General features: G+C 37.7%; 2 protein-coding genes across 20 annotated transcripts in view; one reads left to right on the top strand and one right to left on the bottom strand.

Annotated features, from left to right (window-relative positions):
* The window catches only part of LOC134825333 (uncharacterized), a 52,153-nt gene that overhangs the window by 754 nt on the left and 28,118 nt on the right, over positions 1-23,281 (top strand). The gene's annotated exons all lie outside the window — the stretch shown is intronic.
* On the bottom strand, positions 127-22,835 carry LOC134824890 (proprotein convertase subtilisin/kexin type 5-like). Of its 18 annotated transcripts, none has more exons than XM_063836875.1 (36): positions 22,762-22,835; positions 22,505-22,543; positions 22,188-22,268; positions 21,450-21,629; positions 20,743-20,828; positions 20,422-20,497; positions 19,999-20,151; positions 19,764-19,836; positions 19,440-19,534; positions 19,119-19,218; positions 18,836-18,921; positions 18,575-18,727; positions 17,846-17,998; positions 17,543-17,695; positions 17,210-17,362; positions 16,570-16,722; positions 16,232-16,384; positions 15,891-16,043; positions 15,628-15,780; positions 14,401-14,553; positions 14,102-14,254; positions 13,834-13,986; positions 13,479-13,631; positions 13,103-13,258; positions 12,798-12,994; positions 6,612-6,751; positions 6,373-6,475; positions 4,290-4,446; positions 3,638-3,781; positions 3,265-3,351; positions 3,011-3,148; positions 2,667-2,753; positions 2,375-2,429; positions 1,898-2,034; positions 1,141-1,241; positions 127-927 (listed from the first exon to the last, which is right to left on the bottom strand). In XM_063836875.1, the coding sequence occupies exons 1-36, from the start codon at positions 22,823-22,825 to the stop codon at positions 856-858; spliced, it is 4,443 nt and encodes a 1,480-aa protein (XP_063692945.1). In that variant the 5' UTR covers positions 22,826-22,835; the 3' UTR covers positions 127-855. The 18 variants fall into 18 exon arrangements, with proteins under 18 accessions (XP_063692945.1, XP_063692944.1, XP_063692950.1 ...); XM_063836874.1 differs by having other exon boundaries at positions 22,188-22,274; XM_063836880.1 differs by lacking the exon at positions 14,102-14,254.

The raw sequence follows: 23,281 nt of genomic DNA on the forward strand, positions 1-23,281 counted from the left end.
GGAATACATAGGAAGCTTGAAGTATCGTGATAATCATTAATTAATCAGTGATCGACAACTAAGATGGATTTGAGGTCATTTCCTACCGTTTATCTATGTTGCTTGACCAGAAAATAAAAATACGTGTTTATTGTCAATTCTTAAGATTTAAATATATAACAAAATTTTATAAAGATTTACAAAACAGATCTTTAAAAATAGGTAAATTAATTTGTTTTTTGCCGCTTTCTTTTTGAAAACAATAAATTTAATTTATAGGGGCTTGTTCATTAATTCTATCAAGTTCCAATTTAATTATGTTATATTTTACATACACCAGAAGGATAGGATTAATAACCTGAATAAGAAAGCAATATAGAATAACAAAATATTAAAAATGGGGGTCAATCAAACATACGGCTAACCTATTAAGTAGAAAATAATTTAAAAACTATCAACTTAATACTAATACTATTTACTTGCTCTACTCCTAATATAGCTGTTGACTTATCGAATATTCAGGAACTATACATTTTCGCAGCTACAGCACAGTAATTTACACGTGGTTTACACGTGATATACACGTGATTTACACGTGGTTTACACGTGATTTACACGTGATATACACGTGGTTTACACGAGGTTTACACGAGGTTTACACGTGATATACACGTGATTTACACGTGGTTTACACGTGATTTACACGAGGTTTACACGTGATATACACGTGGTTTACACGTGATATACACGTGATTTACACGTGGTTTACACGTGGTTTACACGTGGTTTACACGTGATATAGACGTGGTGTACACGTGATTTACACGAGGTTTACACGTGATATACACGTGATATACACGTGGTCTGTTAGCCTCTTCACTTCAGGACGTAGAATGGAGCATTGTTCTTAGTCCAGGGGCACCCAGTTCTTACTCCCTCCAACAGAATCTAAAGAAGACGTGGGGTTAAAAGTCGGGTAAATGTAATTTTAGATTTCCGAAATTTTGCTCTCCGTAATATTGTTCCCCTACATTTTGCTCTCAGTAATGTTGTTTCCCTACATTTTGCTCTCAGTAATGTTGTTCCCCTACATTTTGCTCTCCGTAATATTGTTCCCCTACATTTTGTTTTCCAAAATGTAGTTCTCCTACACAAACTTACCTCTCTAGGTGAAGGACAGTTAAGGTCTATGTCCCATCTGGAGATTACGATTCCTTGAGTGTCACGAAGGTGGTCAACAAAAGCTTGGAAACATGAGCATTCTGAAATATTTGTATTTGTTTTGGAACATTCATATTTTTGAAATATTTATATTTTTGAAATAATGTTTATTTGCTGCTTGTGGAATATCTTATAGTTCTCACCCTTGTTGGATCGAATAACTTGGCCAGAGATATAACGACTGATATATAGCAAGCCGGCTTACATGCATATTGATTTTTAGCTAATATATACTTTAAAGCTTTAAGAAATGATATAACTTATTATCAAATTGATTACCCATATAGTTAGCCTTAAAAAGTGAGGCTTATAGTTACTTTAAAGCTTTAAGAAATGATATAACTTATTATAAAATTGATTACCCATATAGTTAGCCTTAAAAAGTGAGGCTAATAGTTACTTTAAAGCTTTAAGAAATGATATAACTTATTATCAAATTGATTACCAATATAGTTAGCCTTAAAAAGTGAGGCTAATAGTTACTTTAAAGCTTTAAGAAATGATATAACTTATTATCAAATTGATTACCAATATAGTTAGCCTTAAAAAGGGAGGCTAATAGTTACTTAAAAGCTTTAAGAAATGATATAACTTATTATAAAATTGATTACCCATATAGTTAGCCTTAAAAAGGCCGGAGGCTAATAGTTACTTTAAAGCTTTAAGAAATGATATAACTTATTATCAAATTGATTACCCATATAGTTAGCTTTAAAAAGTGAGGCACTGTCCATCATCCTATCGTGAGCAGCAGCTAGCACGAAATTGTTATCTGCCGAAAAGTCGATCAAATTGCTAAGTGGACTAGATTTCATATCGTTCATCACCGACTCCCTGAAAGAGAACTTGTTATAGAGAAGGATTAAGCATTCGTTATTTAATGTCGTGATATATTTTCATTACAATCATAGATCACTGCTGCATTGTTGATGCATGACAGGGACAAAAGGATTTCGCGGCATGTACGAAATCGCGAAATTTCCCATTCTCCGCGACAAATTTTATGTATAGTTTAATGTATAGCCTGTTAAATTTCGCGGTATCGCGAAATTTGGCCAAAATAATCGCGAAATCCTTTTGTCCCTGATGCATGATAACTGTTGTAGAATGTAGATAGATTAATATATATATTGTAGATATAATAATAATATTCCAATCCGGATTGTACACTCACACTGTGTTGGTGTCTATGTCAACACTGTTCAGCTCATTTACACCGCAGGATCCCCCTGAGAAATGGTTTTATTAATTGATTTGTATGTTACATTAAAATTATTAATTTTGTCGACCTTAGTTTGATATAACTTTATTTAGAATCACTATGGGTGTCTGTGGGTCGCCTATTGGTGGTTGTTCTTTAACATTCTTTATCATCGGCAGTCAATCTCGCAAGATTTTTGTAGAATACTGAATATTCATTATTTTCCTCCGTTTTTCTCCTTACAAGTTGATAGCTCTATACTTACGGACATAAGTAACAGCCCAGGTATCAGCGAATGACATTATAGCACCTCCGTTGTAAAGATTTTGTTCCAAGTCGTTTGCGGAGTTTCCTGGGTGTTTGAATTTATCAATAACTTAATGAAATAATGATCACAATAGCATGGTTATTGTTTCGATAAAGTTTGATTATAGCACTGAGTCTATCTCTAAGTCATCATTCACCAGTATATCTTCATATCAATAGCGATAATCTTCCTATCCCTTCCTAAATTCAAATATATATTTATTCAATAGCTTTATTAGTACTTATAGTTATAAATGATCATAATATCGTAGAATGGGTTAATACGACTTCAATTTTTCATACCGTCGTTATTTGAGCAGAGTCCACAAGTTCTTGCTCCTTTATCAACAATAATCCTAAGAGAAGAGAGACCGTCCCATTCTACTACAGCTCCACCAATGTCTGCTGTCAGGATAGATCCATCGAACGAGAGGTCAACACCTGAAAAGGAGATCGGGTTTGAAAACAAATTAATTTTTGTTCCAAGCTCACTATTTTAATTTGAGTCATTTTTCTAAAATTAGAGAAGTTAATTACTAGATTGTTAGATAAGTTACCTCGAATGGACTGAGTTTCGCCTTTAGAAAGTCCAAACATTCTACCATAGTCGTTTATTCCAAAACCTCTCTTTATTTCCAAAGGACCTGTAAAATGGATATAATGGACGTAGTTTCGAAGCATCCTTAAGTCCTTAAGTCCTTAATTAAGGACTTAAACCCTCTAAAAAGCTTACTGATGCAACATGTAATTGTATTGTAATGTAATTGTATTGAAGTTGTATCGATTAAAAATTGTTCTGCCATCAATCTGATGAGCCGCGCCTAAGAAGAACAGTACGGGCACGTGGCACGCGTGTACGCTAAATAAATATATGAACGGAAAACGGAAAAGTCCCAACTTCTCATCCGAACACTGAACAGCTGCACTAACCTTGTTGTGTAATGATATCAACATTTTCAAGGCAGGTAACCCCATTGCCGCAAGCTGCGAACTTTCCGTAGATATACCAACCATACCCAGAACAGTCCATAGCGAGTACATAAGGACATTCACCGTGGAAAGTGTAGTGTTCACCTGCGATAAGGAATAGATTACATTGGAAATGCTTATGATACTGTATAGACATAGTGCACTGATTAGAATTGGCGATCAGTCACTTAACATACACATAAGCATCTATCTAATCATTACCGGACCAGTTTCATTTAATTTGATTCGATTCAACGGTCAAAATACGTTTAGTGAAGTATATAATATTCAGATTTCCTAGGGTATACAAGTATACAGTAGAAATGCACGAAACATTATAATATGATTAACTGAGATTTTAACCGCAAATTCTATAGATAGTTGCACTATAGTGTAATTTCTGAACGTAGCTAAAAGTAATGACGAAGGATCAGGATTCAGGAGCCTAGGATCTCAAAAATATGGATTACATAATATGAGAAATATTCATTTTATGTACTATGTTATATTCGTATATCTTGTTAAGAAGCATTCAGTAATTTTGAATGGAATGACTGATACAAATTTAATCAACACTATGTTTAATAAAGCTGTTACATTTACATACACTCACCATCAAAAGTAAGAATGTGAGGATCTCCGAAAACACTGCAGACACTTTTGTCGCTGACAAAGTTGGGATCTTTGGACGCAACATTGATTGTTTTTATTACAGTAGGGTGAGAAGGACATCTTTTCATTTCTGCGGTATACCGTCCAGCTTCACTGACCTGAGATGCAAACAAATTCTTTATTCATGTATTTTAAAAATCCGTGTTAGATACCATGCATGTATACCATGTATACCATGTATACCATGTATATCATGTATACCATGTATACCATGTTTATTGTTTACCATGTATACCATGCATGTATTTGTAAATCACACGCTCAGACGAAGGGCAAAAAATACAATTTTTTGCAGACCTTGTTGGTCCAGGGATCACGGCCGGTGAATGAAGACTCTTACCTTGTTGGTCCAGGGATCACGGCCGGTGAATGAAGACTCTTACCTTGTTGGTCCAGGGATCACGGCCGGTGAATGGAGACTCTTACCTTGTTGGTCCAGGGATCACGGCCGGTGAATGGAGACTCTTACCTTGTTGGTCCAGGGATCACGGCCGGTGAATGAAGACTCTTACCTTGTTGGTCCAGGGATCACGGCCGGTGAATGGAGACTCTTACCTTGTTGGTCCAGGGATCACGGCCGGTGAATGGAGACTCTTACCTTGTTGGTCCAGGGATCACGGCCGGTGAATGGAAACTCTTACCTTGTTGGTCCAGGAATCACGGCCGGTGAATGGAAACTCTTACCTTGTTGGTCCAGGGATCACGGCCAGTGAATGAAGACTCTTACATTGTTGGTCCAGGGATCACGGCCGGTGAATGGAGACTCTTACCTTGTTGGTCCAGGGATCACGGCCGGTGAATGGAGACTCTTACCTTGTTGGTCCAGGGATCACGGCCGGTGAATGGAGACTCTTACCTTGTTGATCCAGGGATCACGGCCGGTGAATGAAGACTCTTACCTTGTTGGTCCAGGGAATAGGGATCACGGCCGGTGAATGGAGACTCTTACCTTGTTGGTCCAAGGATTACGGCCGGTGAATGGAGACTCTTACCTTGTTGGTCCAGGGATCACGGCCGGTGAATGGAGACTCTTACCTTGTTGGTCCAAGGATCACGGCCGGTGAATGGAGACTCTTACCTTGTTGGTCCAGGGATCACGGCCGGTGAATGGAGACTCTTACCTTGTTGGTCCAGGGATCACGGCCGGTGAATGGAAACTCTTACCTTGTTGGTCCAGGGATCACGGCCGGTGAATGGAGACTCTTACCTTGTTGGTCCAGGGATCACGGCCGGTGAATGAAGACTCTTACCTTGTTGGTCCAGGGATCACGGCCGGTGAATGGAGACTCTTACCTTGTTGGTTCAGGGATCACGGCCGGTGAATGGAGACTCTTACCTTGTTGGTCCAGGGATCACGGCCGGTGAATGAAGACTCTTACCTTGTTGGTCCAGGGATCACGGCCGGTGAGTGGAAACTCTTACCTTGTTGGTCCAGGGATCACGGCCGGTGAATGGAGACTCTTACCTTGTTGGTTCAGGGATCACGGCCGGTGAATGGAGACTCTTACCTTGTTGGTCCAGGGATCACGGCCGGTGAATGAAGACTCTTACCTTGTTGGTCCAGGGATCACGGCCGGTGAATGGAGACTCTTACCTTGTTGGTCCAGGGATCACGGCCGGTGAATGGATACTCTTACCTTGTTGGTCCAGGTATCACGGCCGGTGAATGAAGACTCTTACCTTGTTGGTCCAGGGATCACGGCCGGTGAATGGAGACTCTTACCTTGTTGGTCCAGGGATCACGGCCGGTGAATGGAGACTCTTACCTTGTTGGTCCAGGGATCACGGCCGGTGAATGGAGACTCTTACCTTGTTGGTCCAGGGATCACGGCCGGTGAATGAAGACTCTTACCTTGTTGGTCCAGGGATCACGGCCGGTGAATGAAGACTCTTACCTTGTTGGTCCAGGGATCACGGCCGGTGAATGGAGACTCTTACCTTGTTGGTCCAGGGATCACGGCCGGTGAATGGAAACTCTTACCTTGTTGGTCCAGGGATCACGGCCGGTGAATGGAGACTCTTACCTTGTTGGTCCAGGGATCACGGCCGGTGAATGGAGACTCTTTGAACCACGAGACGGTGACTGATTCTTCACCTGTCTTCAGTACGGTTTCCTCTCCAGCGTTACTGAGGGATGCAAATGCTTTGATTTATTTTGTTAAAACAACCGACCCAACAACACACAGTTAACACGATTCGGTATGTTTATTTATAGGATACATAAGGAGTATAATTAAGAATAGGAAAGCCGAAATTGGTTTACATCATAACAGCGGAGACTGAGTTCTGAGCCTCTAGCACTGGAACTGGAATGTCCAAATATGCTGGGTCGTATCCGTCAGCTTCACATACCCAAGTAGGGTCAGCACAGTTCAGATCCAATACTACCTCCTTGCCTTTTACCTGCAACATCTTGGTTATTCTCTTTGTAACTCATGATGTTGTTTCTCTTATATTTCAGGAATATTCAGAAATATTCAGAAATATTCAGAAATATTCAGAAATATCCAGAAATATTCAAAAATATTCAAAAATATTCCATGCAAAGTACCAAACTTATTTAATAGATGTGGGGAGGTATATACCTTCAACACGTTATAGCAATTAGCCAATCAGCATCCACAATTGACCAACCAAACCCAACAAGAATTGCGCCCGTTGTTTCGTTTTGGCGGACGCTAGATTTCCATTTCACATTTACTATACATTTAAGTATAAGCTCCAATCAGCTCACTTCAATCTTCATGATAATAATATTGATAAATTATGCATCAAATACGTAGGGACTACGGGTGGAAGATGAATAATTGATATTCCAACAGCATCTTGTTCTCTGCATTGTGCTGATTCCGGGAAGCATTTTGTTTACGCTCTCATCATTCTGTAGGATGAGATATCGTTCATTTAAAATTGGGTAATTATAGGCCTGTCAAGGATTTCAGCCTAATTAAGAGCTGATCAATTGCAGCTAGTTGTGCCATATAAAGGATAACTGAGGTCACGTGACATTCAGTCCTATCACGTGACCGCTAATCCTATCACGTGACCTTGATTCGTAAAGCCTCGGGCACGTGATCACATTCGTAACGTGTCGTATGCCGACTAGGAGATTTTGTGACGTCACCAGAGCTGAAGCTACTTGATCAGGCCTTATATGGAATAATATCGTGTATCGGGTGTAATTGGACCCAATTAGAGCAGCTGAGCGCTCAAATATAGCATCATCTGGTACCACCTTCTGCTCTTCTGAAACCCAGCAGACAGCTGGCCCAGAGAATCGAAATTAGAAGGATTTTTTATTGATGGAAATCGAAGCGGAAACCTTGTAACCCTATGTTTTCGATGACGCCGAACAAGATTAAACAGGTTATAATTGTCCTACTCTCGTGTAAATTGCTCTAAAACGTGATTGAAATTGTAATGATGCTATCAATTGTAATACAGTTTTTACATTAAGCTGAGCGGCGTAACGGCTGGCATTCCTGGGCCGCACTCATCCCAGATTGTCATTCCGCCGCAGCTTCAATTTATCTGGATATTACAGCCTGGGGTCCCCAGGTAACGACTGGAACCGCTATATCTGCCTAATCTCAGCTATTGTAAATAACGAAGCCTGTGATCCGCACATCAGGTATTGACCACATTGAACGGGCTTGAATCGAACAAGCCGTGTTATTAATATTAAAGATATTAATACCAAAAATCGTATTACTAGATTACCTTCTTGTCATTTGTGCGAAGTGCGTACTCTTTATACTGCAGTTTGAAGTGCATTACAGAGTTAATGTTATGTGTATTATACAGTTACAGTTATGTAACTGTTGCACACAGTAAAACTTACTGCGATCGCGCTGATAAGAAGTGAACTGATAAGAGTCGAGTAAAATTGCAACGTAACTAAAATCAATGTAACACCGCTATATGAATAGTGATCATTTCTCAAATAGTTTTCTCAATATTGCAATGAAGTTGTCCGATTTTATTGATGGAACGTGTGACAGCCTTCCATGTCACAGTCCTCCGTCAAACAAGGACATCCTTCGTTTTCTTTTGAGCCACAAGGAAAACCATGCGACTCATGTCGATTTAATGCTGGCCGAGGTTTCAAGTTTGATATTAAGTCATTACAGTACCATCGAAATGTACAGGCAAACGGACTTCTTTCAGCCTTGCAATATTGTCAAGTGAGTGCTAGTGTTTTTTAGGTATTTACCCTACAGCACAGGTTGTTCACGATACATCAGTCCGGTTTCAAACATATATTTTCTGCTGGGGGAAAATAAGAGAAATATAGCCGATCGATCTTTCATAAATTAATCTACAGATGTTTGAAACCAAACCAATGACCAATGTTTCATGAACAATCTGTAGTTGTACTGTATGCATATTTGAGTATGTACTCATTATTTGATGGTTCTTCTGCCAATCATAGCCCTAAAATATGTTGTTTTGAAAAGTTAGCAAATACATGCACTTGGTTATTGGGAAATGATGTAAATTCTGTCACATTATATGGAATTTGAAATTCTGGGTGAATTTCCGAAATCATTTATATCTGATTTTGGTTTGGAAGGCGGGAAAACTCTATATAAGGACGATCAACGGATACAGTTGATTCAAGTATAGGGCAGTTGATGTAAACATCGTCACAAAATGATACGACATCGTAAATAGGTTACATTTTGCGGGGAAAATCTATATAAGGACGATACACGGATACAGTTTATTCAAGTATAGGGCAGTTGTTGTAAACATAGTCACAAAATGATACGACATCGTAAATAGGTTACATTTTGCGGGAAAACTCTATAAGTCTATATATAAGGACGATACACGGATACAGTTGATTCAAGTATAGGGCAGTTGATGTAAACATCGTCACAAAATGATACGACATCGTAAAGAAGTTAAATTTTGCGGGAAAACTCTATATAGGGACGATACACGGATACAGTTGATTCAAGTATAGGGCAGTTGATATAAACATCGTCACAAAATGACATCGTAAGGTTAAATTTGGAAAAAATGATTATAGAATGAAATAGTCTGTGATTAACATATTACATACATTATAAAATGGGCAGGGGTTTTTATATTTCCTGTATCTCTGTATTAATCATTTCGGACTGTAATTGGGACTGTTCACGTGAAAGAAATTGTATCTAAATTTTACAATGACGTACTCGTATGTGACGAAATTTACATTTCTTGACCCTATTTTGAAGAACCATACCTCGGTTAGAATTCAATTTTCTTCCAGGAATTATTGGTTGGTTATTGTTCAGCAAATTAGAACTCAAGTTTAACAATGCTGAGTTTAATTTTACTAAGTTACTGAAATGTGACGAAATTTACTTTTCCTGCCCCAACAGTATAATTTCAATGTGATGAAAAATTGGCATGGGTTCCTAAATTTCCTGTGTAAATCCATTCTAAATATAATAAGGACTATTGATATGAAGGAAAATCTATCTAAATTTTAAAATGACGTATGTGACGAAATTTACATTTCTTGCCCTTATTTTGAAGAACCATACCTCGGTTAGAATTCAATTTTCTTCCAGGAATTATTGGTTGGTTATTGTTTAGCAAATTAGAACTCAAGTTTAACAATGCTGAGTTTAATTTTACTAAGTTACTGAAATGTGACGAAATTTACTTTTCCTGCCCCAACAGTATAATATCAATGTGATGAAAAATTGGCATGGGTTTCTACATTTCTTGTATAAATCCATTCCGACTATAATAAGGACTATTGGTATGAAAGAAAATCTATCTAAATTTTAAAATTACGTATGTGACGAAATTTACATTTCTTGCCCCTATTTTAAAGAACCATACCTCAGTTAAAATTCAATTTTCTTCCAGAAATTATTGGTTGGTTATTGTTCAGCAAATTAGAGCTCAAGTTTAACAATGCTGAGTTTAATTTTACTACGTTACTGAAATGTGACGAAATTTACTTTTCCTGGCCTGCCCCAACAGTATGATATCAATGTGATGAAAAATTGGCATGGGTTTCTATATTTCCTGTGTAAATCCATTCTAACTATAATAAGGACTGTTGATACGAAAGAAAATCTATCTAACTAATTCAAGGGCTGATGTGACGAAATTTACATTCCTTGCCCCCTATTTTGAAGAATCATACCTCGAATAGGATATAATTTTACTTTATCACCATACCTATGTCGATAAACTAGTTATTTTGCCAACAAATAGCAAATAAAGTTATCATATTTTTTTTGTGACGAAATTTACAAATTTTTACCATGTTCAGGTGTTGAAATTTTGCCAATGTTAACATATCACTGCCATATAATAATTTATATGACCGGTGTGTGGTTGAAATATTGTTAATTGATCCATAGTACGTAATATATGGTGTTTAAGTTGGTATACTAATATTTACTCAATTTCACACATGTTGAGATATCGTACAAATGTATGTGACAAAGTTTACCCATTTCTGCCTTCCGTATTTGTATTTGCCTATAACAATGAAATATGTGAATAATTCCAAACACATTCAGCTCACAAAATAATGCTAGACTATTCGGCATTTCTTGTCAGGATGTCATAAACATCCCTCATATAAATTTCTTAAATGTGTGACAGAGTTTACATGGTGCTACCATTTAACGAAAAAAGTTGCTTAATATGTAGATAATAGTCATATGCAACTATCCTATAAATTTGAAATTCGAAAATTTGGTCAAACACGGCAACAAGGGGTCCATGTAAACTCTGTCACGTTTTTATAGTGTGACAAAGTTTACAACTCACTGCCGGCCGCATTGAAGCGATATCTTATCGTCTGATAAAGATATCGTTATGCAACAAAGTTTATCTAGAGGATGAAACGATTATCCTAACCATTGAGGGTTTATATAGTTTTATAGTGTGACACATTTTACATCATCGTGCCATTTAGTAGGGTCACTAATATTTACCAATATCCTCAAACTTCAATGAACGTGTCCATATATAAATAGATTTTAATTCCAAGTGTTCGTAGAATAATTGAAAACGTAGCACTGTAAATGCGCCAGCTATTCAACTTATGATAACTTAATCAAATTGATGACATTCAAGTGCATTTTGAAAAAATTTACCCGATACTATGATATTTTTTATAGTAATAACACGACGTTCAATTCAAGCCCATTCAATGACTGATGTGCGGATCACAGGCTTCGTTATTGACAATAACTGAGATTAGGCAGATATAGTGGTTCCAGTCGTTACCTGGGGACCCCAGGCTGTAATATTCAGAAAAATTGAAGCTGCGGCGGAATGACAATCTGGGATGAGTGCGGCCCAGGAATGCCAGCCGTTACGCCGCTCAGCTTAATGTAAAAACTGTATTACAATTGATAGCATCATTACAATTTCAATCACGTTTTAGAGCAATTTACACGAGAGTAGGACAATTATAACCTGTTTAATCTTGTTCGGCGTCATCGAAAACATAGGGTTACAAGGTTTCCGCTTCGATTTCCATCAATAAAAAATCCTTCTAATTTCGATTCTCTGGGCCAGCTGTCTGCTGGGTTTCAGAAGGTGGTACCAGATGCTGCTATAATTGAGCGCTCAGCTGCTCTAATTGGGTCCAATTACACCCGATACACGATATTATTCCATATAAGGCCTGATCAAGTAGCTTCAGCTCTGGTGACGTCACAAAATCTCCTAGTCGGCATACGACACGTTACGAATGTGATCACGTGCCCGAGGCTTTACGAATCAAGGTCACGTGATAGGATTAGCGGTCACGTGATAGGACTGAATGTCACGTGACCTCAGTTATCCCTTATATGGCACAACTAGCTGCAATTGATTAGGCTGAAATCCTTGACAGGCCTATAATTACCCAATTTTAAATGAACGATATCTCATCCTACAGAATGATGAGTGCGTAAACAAAATGCTTCCCGGAATCAGCACAATGCAGGGAACAAGATGCTGTTGGAATATCAATTATTCATCTTCCACCCGTAGTCCCTACAAATACGGGAAACACTTGAAATTCAGTTCAATTGCCGTAGAACTTAACTTGTATCTGTAATTCAAGAAATTATCAGCAAAGGTAAACTATACTCGTGTACACATCAATACACTACGCGTGCCACGTACAAATTGGGCGTATTACCTAATAGTAATATTAAACATTACATGCATCATATACATAAAACACAGTCGCGCCGCGCATTCATAGATCACAGGCTATCTATACATCACATCTCCGCAAGCAATCCTCGCGCGCGCGCGACTTTTTCGTTGCTTGGTAACATACGGAACGACACCATATTCATACCCGCCTAACGCGATCTCCAAAATCCATGTTTTTCTGCAAAAACCTCCATTCGTAACCTTTCACTATTGCCTTTTTTCAAAAGGGTGAAAAGGAAAAAATCACTGTCGCATGCCAAAAAAAGTGTGGACCTACCGAATATCCACCGTTGGAAAACTTAGCATCTAAGATTTTATTTGTCACATCGTCCAAGCAGTTGACTCTAGCGGAGCCGGGTGTAGGTGACCCAGTTATGAAGATTCTAGCAGTCCCTCCAAATACAGGAGTGGACTCTGGGAATGTTGCCTCAGTTGGTGTCGTGTAGGCTACGCTAGGTGTAGCGGGTGATGTTTCTGAAAACAAAAAAATGTAGATGAGACTTTTTAATATCATTTCAAACAGATGTCATATATTGTGTGAGTTTGCGGCCTAGGTAGATTGTCACACAAGGACGAACGCACCTGGGACAACGCAAGCATCAGAGCTAGTTGAGCCAGCAGCAGACTGTCCACCATCAGGACAAGGTGTACAGGAGCCGGCACCTGACGCACTGTACGTGTTGTCCGGGCATTCAGCACAACCATTCTCAGTCATGAAGCTTCCAGCCTGGCATGGAGCTGAAAAGCGAAACGGTTTGTTTATTAGATACATAAATAATAATTAAGAATTGGAGAAAGAATGTAAAAATAATTTCTTTTTTAATCAAAATGTTTTTTTAAAAGAAAGAAAAGAGTGCTTTTTGAAGTCTCCGGATGAATCACTGTTCAATCATTAAATAAGTTGCATTGAACGACAAAAGTTCTTCTTATAATTTCTTGGAGGTTAATTAACTTTTACCATAATCACAGTCATCTTCTGATGTAGATCCAGCAGCAGATAGTTTACCATCAGGACAGCTAGTACAAGAAGAAGCTCCATCACCACTGAAAGAGTTCTCTCCACATTGTTGACATCCACTGTCAGTCATGAAGTCTCCAGCCGAGCATGGTTCTAAAGTATAATTTTGTTAAATATTTATTTTTTTAAAAAGACAACCAAATGTTTTCTTTACTGATGATAGTATTTCAGCAAATCAGTTACTCTGGACATTATGCATATTCTACGAAATCTTCTAAAAAAAAGTAAACGTCAAGACCAACATTGGTAATTTAAATGCTTAGTGCAAAAAAATGGGCAAGACTATCATTATTACCATAATAACAGTCATCAACTGATGAAGATCCAGCGGAAGAAACTCTGCCTTCGGGGCAGCTATCACAAGAGGAAGCTCCATCACCACTGAAAGTGTTCTCTCCACATTGTTGACATCCACTGGCGGTCATGTAGTCTCCAGCCGAGCATGGTGCTGAAAGGAAACCGTTATACTCAAACAGACATCACCCATAGGCTCGGTAACAGAGTTCTCAAAATTTGTCATATAAAAAACTAGAAGAACAGGGATTTAAGGCAAGATAATTTACCATAATCACAGTCATCTTCTGATGTTGATCCAGCAGCAGATAGTTTACCATCAGCACAACTAGTACAAGAAGAAGCTCCATCACCACTGTAACTGTTCTCTCCACATTGCTGACATCCACTGTCAGTCATGTAATCTCCAGCCGAGCATGGAGCTGCAGAAAGTGTCATATTTTACGATATGGTAGGTTTTGTGATAATACTCTAATCGAAATTACGATAAAGTTTTTGTTAAAAATTGAATTGAAACTTCATCAATTTATAAATTCAATAGTCTAAATTGATATTCCTATAATTTTACCATATTTGCAGTCATCTAGTGATGTAGATCCAGCAGCCGAAACCTTGTCATCAGCACAACTAGTACAAGAAGAAGCTCCATCACCACTGTAACTGTTCTCTCCACATTGCTGACATCCACTGTCAGTCATGTAGTTTCCAGCCGAGCAAGGGGCTGCATGATATACAAACATTACAGCTGAGATCTTCAAACGGGAGGGCCAAAACTCAAGAAAGAGATTGGAATTGAACGACATTTTACCATGTAGGTCACAAATAATTATATTAGTAGTTTTCTGCGAAGTAAAATTAGACGATTGGAAAGTATAATATCAAATAAATGGCTCTACAAATTACAAAACGATATTTAATATCTGTAAAACATGTTGCTTTGTCATTATCTTCTTGTATTCTAAAGTTCTAATCTTCGGGATCGAATTATGCTAAAAAAGGAGATCGAATGAATTATTGAATTTGAAATGTTCCATTTAATTTGTCCTGTTATCAGATTCACGTCGTTGGTAAGGTGTAAAGATTTAATTTTAGGCTTTCATGTGCTAACGAATTTTGCAAATCCCTATGATTATGTTCTTTGTGCTTTGAATTTTTAAACTCTGCATCTCTTTTGGAATGAATTTCAAGCTATTATCAGCTCTTACTGTCACTTGTAGCACATCAATTTTTGCAAATCTGGTATAATTTGGGCTTCACGATTGCTTAAAAGTCCCAATTTGCTCTGTTCATAAACTGTCTTGCAGTGCACTGCCTCTGGCCGATTGTCTTTTGTTTTTGCGCTTACGACACTTTTATACAGATTTGTTCCATATCAAACTGCGAGCAGAACTGTCAATACCACTAAACACCATTGAGAAATACACGGGGCTCTTCCACGGCTTGCTGGTGATTGAATAATGTTTGGAGTTGTAACGATTTTGTGGCTATGACTAATAAAATTGTGTAATGCAATTACAGATTAAACTGTATCACGGAGTTTCTAATGTTTAGATCTAAACATCGTATCTATGACGTATATATGACGTAGCTATGACGTCGTATCTATACGACTTGTTCTTCTTGACAATTGTCATGTTCCGACCGAATACTACTTTGCACAAAAAAGGTAAAGGATGAGGAAGCGATAAAAATTCTCAAAAACTAATTTTTGGCCTTGGATGATGAATGCATATTTTATTGATTAAAAGGTGAATTCAACGAGTTTGCAAACGTAATGTCACAACTTTGTACTCACCATAATCACAGTCATCTTCTGATGTTGATCCAGCAGCAGATAGTTTACCATCAGCACAACTAGTACAAGAAGAAGCTCCATCACCACTGAAAGAGTTCTCTCCACATTGCTGACATCCACTGGCAGTCATGTAGTCTCCAGCCGAGCATGGTTCTAAAGTATAATTTTGTTAAATATTTCTTTTGTTAGCAAGACATCAAAATATTTTATTTATTGATGAAAGTATTTTCAGTAAAAAATATGGGCAAGACTATCGTGATTACCATAATAACAGTCATCAACTGATGAAGATCCAGCGGAAGAAACTTTGCCTTCGGGGCAGCTATCACAAGAGGAAGCTCCATCACCACTGAAACTGTTCTCTCCACATTGCTGACATCCACTGACAGTCATGTAGTCTCCAGCCGAGCATGGAGCTGAAAATGTGTCCATTAACATTACGATTAAAAAAGACTATATATGAATTGTTTATGATTTTTTGGGAATCAATTTTTTAATCTATACTGGTGTTTGATCTTTATATAATCAAAAACTTAATAGATTTATTTTTTTCGGTAGGATGTACTTACGTTATAACTATTCATATTATAAACATAGGCATTACCGTAATAACAGTCATCAACTGACGAAGATCCAGCGGAAGAAATTTTGCCATCGGGGCAGCTATCGCAAGAGGAAGCTCCATCACCACTGAAAGAGTTCTCACCACATTGTTGACATCCACTGGCAGTCATGTAGTCTCCAGCCGAGCATGGAGCTGACAATTGTTTCATTTACTGATTATGATTTTTTAAAAACCATTTTTTGCATTAATTATGTGAATCATTGTTTGTCTGCATTGATTCTTTCTGCAATCGCAAAGATAACAAGCTTTTTCGGTACAATGAATTTTATCCAAAGTACTAAAATCTTAAAATTATGAACATAAATATTAAGTATTACCGTAATAACAATCATCTGCTGATGAAGATCCAGCTGCTGATAGTTTACTATCAGGACAACCACTACAAGAGGAAGCTCCATCACCACTGAAAGTGTTCTCTCCGCATTGCTGACATCCACTGACAGTCATGTAGTTTCCAGCCGAGCATGGAGCTGAAAATTATGAATTATCATTAGCGTAAAAAGCGTTATCAATATATTTGTTCCATTTATAAGCGTTGAGGCCGTGTAATATCGTATTTCATCACATACAAGGAATATACATAATACAATAAATACAAGGAACGTACATAGTACAGTAATTAATACTAGGAACATAACGAATACACGTAATAAGGTAATACAACAAAAACACGTAGTACAACGAATACACGTAGTACAACTAGATAACAAGGAATACAAAGTAAATAGAATTAGGTAGCACTAAAACACACCGCCTGAAAACAGATTGAGTTAAAGAATGGGAGGGTTGGACTTACTTAACACTAAATAAAAACATAAATTATTATTCAAGTTAATCTTGAGAAGTTATTATTATATATTATATATATTATATTATTTTCAATTCATTTTCATGGCATTTAGGTTTCGAAATAGATCTTTGTACTTATCGCAGCCATTAAAATTAGGTAAGACATACCATATTCACAGTCATCTGCTGATGTAGATCCAGCAGCTGCAACTTTACCCTCAGGACAACTAGTACAAGAAGAAGCTCCATCACCACTAAAAGAGTTCTCTCCACATTGCTGACACCCACTGCCAGTCATGTATTCTCCAGCCGAGCAAGGTGCTGAACATTTTTTCATTTACCTTATGATTTTAGGAAAACTATGTTTGGATTATTTAATTTATGTAAAATCATTGTTTTTCTTCATTGACTATTTCCACAATCCAAAAGGTAATACGCTTTTTTGGTACAATGTATTTTATCCGAAGTACTAAAATTGTGAACATAAATATTAAATATTACCGTAATAACAATCATCTGCTGATGAAGATCCAGCTGCTGATAGTTTACCACGTGGACAACCACTACAAGAGGAAGCTCCATCACCACTGAAATAGTTCTCTCCACATTGCTGACATCCACTGTCAGTCATGTAGTCTCCAGCCGAGCATGGTTCTGAACATTGCATGTGTAAGAATATTAGAATGAAGTACTAAATCAGGACAATGCCAGATAACGGATTATGGTCAAAATAAGGACCGATGAAATGAATCTTTGGTAACAGTGATGCAGATAAGATTGTATTACACTTTACAATTTTTTTACCATATTCGCAGTCATCACTCAACGTAGATCCGGCAGCGGAAATTTTGCCCTCAGGACAATTATTACAAGAAGAAGCTCCAGGGCCACTGAAAGTGTTTTCTCCACATTGCTGACATCCACTGTCAGTCATGAAGTTTCCAGCCGAGCAAGGACCTGATAATAGAAATAGGTTTGAGTCAAAGACATCATTAAATTATCCCCATACGTTCCCATGGGACCTACATCGTATTGGTCAAAGGATTTAGAAGATTAATACGACAAGATGCTCCAATATAATGCTCCAATACAATCTAAAAACCTCAAATTAATATCGCGATAAGCTGATCATTCCCCTATTGGTTAAACCGTCTGAAGCTCAGATGGATACTTGATAGGTACGAATTGTGACCAGTAATTAATAATTAATTATTAATCATGACTAATGACAGGTTATAAACGAGCGATACCCAGACTACTCAAGAACAAGATTGGTGTACCCAGATAGCCAGAGTTTCTAGTTTAAACGGGATGATGATATAAGGTACAATTTCATACCGGTCTAGTTCGATTCGAGAATACAACTAGGAAATGTTATTAAAAAAATGTGCTATGTTTTGCGTGATAAATCAAAGTTATGATCCCTTCTTTGCGTGATAAATCAAAGTTATGATCCCTTCTTTGCCCACCATATCGACAAAATGTGCTATGTTTTGCGTGATAAATCAAAGTTATGATCCCTTATTTGCCCACCATATCGACAATCATAAACTGATGTAGATCCTGGAGCGGAAATTTTCCCAACGGGACACTCAGTACATCGACTAGCTCCATCACCACTGTAAGTATTCGCTCTGCATGGGTGACATCCACGACTGTTCATAAAGCTTCCAGCCAGACACGGTTCTGTGAATTGTTAAAACTGAATTTTAGATGATTTTTTCTGACAAATGGCTTTCTGAGATAAGAAATGGTTTTAATATTTTACATAGAAGGGTTATAAAAAACACTTACTCCATTCACAGTCGTTGTTAGATGTTGATCCAGCGTTAGATATTTTGCCTGATGGGCAGTCGGTACACGATGAAGCCCCGGCACCACTTTTGGAGAATAAGAATATCAAAAAAATTGATTACCTAATAATTTCATCATAATCAAGATAAAAAACAGTTCCACTCAGTAAGTTTATAACCACACAGTTAGTGTTAACAAAAGAATAACAAAACTTATCAAATAAAGAAATCATCATTATCAAACGAATAAAAGTAAAAATAACAGCTACAATAAGGTACAATACCTGAAAGTATTCACTGGACATTGCTGACAGCCTAGTACTCCATTATTGAATTGTCCGGCAGCACACTCAAGTGGTGCCTCTGGTTCAGTGTCTCCTGAATCTGCGGAGATATCATTTATTCTAAACTGTTGCACCACGCGTAGAATATCCATATTACTATTATTTGTATAATTGTACTCTGTTACATAAGAACATGTACGTTTTTTACGTCTTTAAATGTCGTCTTATTATAGTTTGCCAAGATTTATTGAAGGCCACATTTAAAAAATCTATAACTAATTAAAGTATGTGAATTATGTAAAGTATATGAATTCTACCTACCATCTGCCTCGCAGTTGTTGACTGATATGGATCCTGGTGGGGAGGTGGAACCGCCCGGGCAACCAACACAACTCTGTACTCCGACCATCGCAAACCTAGAAAACAAACGATACATTACACAATACACACAGGCAGTAGGTGAATCGGGGTTATACTATAATATATATATAGACAAACAAATCATCTCCAACGACTACGCTACTCAATCTGGTCAAGTGCTTGAATCTTGATGGAAATAATATTACCAAAATGAAACCTTAATAATTTCAAGAATCAATGCTTAAATAAAGTGCTCGAATAGTTCTCAATAGTCTCAGTTCAAACCTCATGTTATAGGTGTTGGCTGGACATGATTGACAGCCCGAATCAGTCATATAATGTCCTTGCATACATGGACCTGGGGAAATCAAGTTTTAGTTGAACTTGAATTGAGCCGAATTTGTCTTGCCTCATATCATTAATGCTGTTTTCATGAAATCATGTATAAGTATTTGCACTAAAACATAAACCTTACCGTAAGTACAGCCAGTAAGTTTCTTCACTGGAACCTAAAACTTACCGTAAGTACAGTCAGATAAAGATGTAGAAGCGTACGCTGAGATCTTCCCAGATGGACAGCGGGTACACTGTGTTGCTCCAGCTTCACTGTAGTAGTTCTTCGAGCAACTCTTACATCCTTCACTTGACATATACTTGCCAGCCTCGCATGGTTCTACGAGAAGTGTGATTATCATTGCCTATACTTTGATACAAAGAAATTGTCGGTTTAAAAGGATATCATCAGAATCATGTTCGACAATTATCAGAAGGTAAATGTTACTTTTCTAATAAGAGCCGATCTTCTGGCAGAAAGAGTAAAGCTTTTTCCGCATTTAACGGCTGTTTTATCGTAGAAAAAGCGTACAGCAGTCGCCAGTAAAAGCTTAGTAAATCTAAAGCGCGAAATGATTTGAAGTATCATTGCAAGTTTGTATCTTTGTACCTTTTTCACAGTCGCTGGAACCAGCCTCTGATACTTTTCCACCTGGGCATGCTGAGCACTCCCTTACCACACCTCCCTGCATGTAAGGTATTATTAACGGTCAACTTTTCCAACATGTTATACATTACTACAAATCTTCTTATTAAGATTACATCGATCGTTCAGAGGTGAATAAAAAGAAAGGGCAGACTACAGGGTGAGTTGAAAATAGTGTGTGGAATGTAAAGATCGATAATTTTTTTATGAAGGAGCAAATTTATGGCAGACTTTTGATAGTTCTGGAACTATTAAAATTAAACATTATTCTCGTATATTACTAACCGTACTGTACGTATTTTCAGGACACCTGGAGCAACTCGTAGCTCCTTGAGCTGCGAAATGGCCTGCTGGACAGGTCACTGCTCCATCTAAGGTAGTTATAATGTAAGGTCATGTCGATCATATTTATAAATGAAAGGTATGTCATGTGTTTTACAATAAATAACATTACATGCCTTCTGTTCATAGTTGGTCCGTACGTACGTAAAAACAGCAGGGTACTCAAGGTACGACAAATTTGATTTAAGGTACGTAAAGCTTTAAAATTGTTTCACACGCACCAATTTTTTATTTGTCTACGGCTGAAGACAGTGAATCTGAGAATGATATGTCTGCATTGATTCCGCTTAATGTCTTTAACTTTATCTTGATGATAAATTGTACAATTTAAACTTTTTAAAGGTGTTTAAATCGTGTGAAAATAGCGTCGAAAGTTGCGAAAGTACTTTAGGGTACTCTCGGGGTACTCTTGAGTACGGACTAACTATGCTTCTGTTAAGATATTAAGATGATAATATTAACAGTCTAAATAAGACCTTGAAAAGACTCACTTCTTCAGACTCAGGATAACAAGGTTACTACTTAGTAACTTAGGAACTAGTTAATTATACCTAGTAACTCAGTAACTCACCTTCTTCAGACTCAGGATAACTAGGTTACTACTTAGTAACTTAGTAACTAGTTAATTACCTAGTAACTTAGTAACTCACCTTCTTCAGACTCAGGATAACATTCATCTAGAGAAGCGGCACCGAGCCCCGCAGTGGTTTCACCTTCAGGACATGACGTACAGAACATGGCCCGACTTTCTGAGTAAGCCCCTTTAGCGCACTTAGCGCATACTTCATCTCCAGCTGCGTTTCCAGAATAGTAAGTCCCCGGCGGGCAATCTAACAGGGATAGCACTTTATCAGATTATGTTAAACAGAATTATAGTGATTCGATTTGATCGGGTACTCCCAGTTTCAAATTCACTTGGAGATATTTTGAGATTTATTAGCTACCGCAAAGACACAAATAAAGTGTAATAGTGATCAGTTATAGCGTAACGAAGGGCCCTGCCGACCCCGCGGCTGTGGGGGGGGGGGGGGGGGGGCGGCTCCATCTTAGGGGGGGGGGGGGGGGGGGGGGGCGCGGCCAAATCGTCGGACAATTTGAAAAAAACTTGACTAAGGTACTAGCAAAACTGCGCGTTTTGCTCTAGAAACGCACTTTTTTAGAGATTTTACCGGCGTAAAATCTTTAAAAAATTTGTTTCAATTGGGGCGCCCAAAGGGGAGGGGGTGCCAACAGAGAAACGCTTTTTCAGCGGAAGAGGGGGGGGGGGGGGGGGGGTGCGGGGCCCGGGGGGCAACAGGCAACGTTACACCACTGATACTCTGATAGTGATCGAGGAGGATTAATTACTAATTATCAAAAACAGCTGGTAAATAATAATTGCGTCTTACCCGGATCACAAGACATTTGATCATCACTCGTTACCCAGCCATCAGTACAGTCATAACATATGTGATCGCCGCTAAAGGAATCTGGAACTCGGAATATTGATTCAATATTATAATATGTTGTTGAATAATTCATTATAAACACAATTCTTTGTACTCTTTTGTTATTGTAGTTTACAAAATTCTGAAAATAACATAAACGAAGTCCTGAAGGATATGATCATTTGATAGAGATTCAAAGCGATCGATTGTAATTCCGTTAGACTTGAGATCTGAATGATTCGAATCTTCAAACTTAAATAAAATTGTATATTTCTTACCCACAAAAACAGCTTGATGCTTCGGGCAATCTGTCCAAGCTGAAAGAAAACTGTTACCATTTTGTTTCCTGACAAACTTTATTGTACAATTAATACTCAGAGATTTACAAAATAGAATATTCACACCTAATATTACCCTACCTTATATTGGGTCAGACATTACCATGGCAATTTGACTTTAAATCGTTTAATCCGTTTTTCAAAAATATCTAAAACCTATAATAATAAAACCTATAATAATAATAATGCTTCGTAACCTGATGCTGTTTCTGTAAGATGGGCGATCAGGATAACGACCACTGCACGGCTCAGCATGATCATAGAGCTGTAAACAGTTATAAAGTGATGTTTCTATAATAATATTATTAACTGCCTTTTCCCGTTTTCTGACAAAAGTGCTTAAAGACGACTTAAAAATGCAAGGTTTTGAAGCATAATATGTTTGACACATTTATAACAAACTTTGGCATTTTAAGCTGTTTCAAAAGGGGGTTTGAGGGAGCCAGCCTTTAAGCACATCTGTCAGAAAACGGCAGCATTTTAGGATGCATCAACAATATACTAACAGTCACATTTGATAAGATAAATTTGCTGTTAGCTGCATATAGGTATAACTAATATCAATTATATTTCTAATGATGATTGTGCGTACTACGATCCATAAAATTTGTGGATAATTTGTGGATAAAAAATGAAAAGTATTCAGCAACATTGGATAGACACACTTGAAGACTAAAATAATGGTTATAGGATAATATTTTAAAGTAACGAAAAATA

Source organism: Bolinopsis microptera, chromosome 13 (assembly GCF_026151205.1).
Source record: "Bolinopsis microptera isolate Bmic1 chromosome 13, MBARI_Bmic_1.0, whole genome shotgun sequence".
NCBI lineage: Eukaryota > Metazoa > Ctenophora > Tentaculata > Lobata > Bolinopsidae > Bolinopsis > Bolinopsis microptera.

Excerpts from the sequence above, each read along its gene's own strand:
- LOC134824890 (XM_063836874.1), bottom strand. The coding sequence starts at position 22,825 with ATGATCATGCTGAGCCGTGCAGTGGTCGTTATCCTGATCGCCCATCTT. Across the intron at positions 19,535-19,763 it reads GCCAACACCTATAACATGAG|GTTTGCGATGGTCGGAGTAC; the intron begins GTTTGAACTGAG and ends TTTGTTTTCTAG. Across the intron at positions 17,999-18,574 it reads AGTTTATGATTGTCGATATG|GTCCTTGCTCGGCTGGAAAC; the intron begins GTGGGCAAATAA and ends TTCTATTATCAG.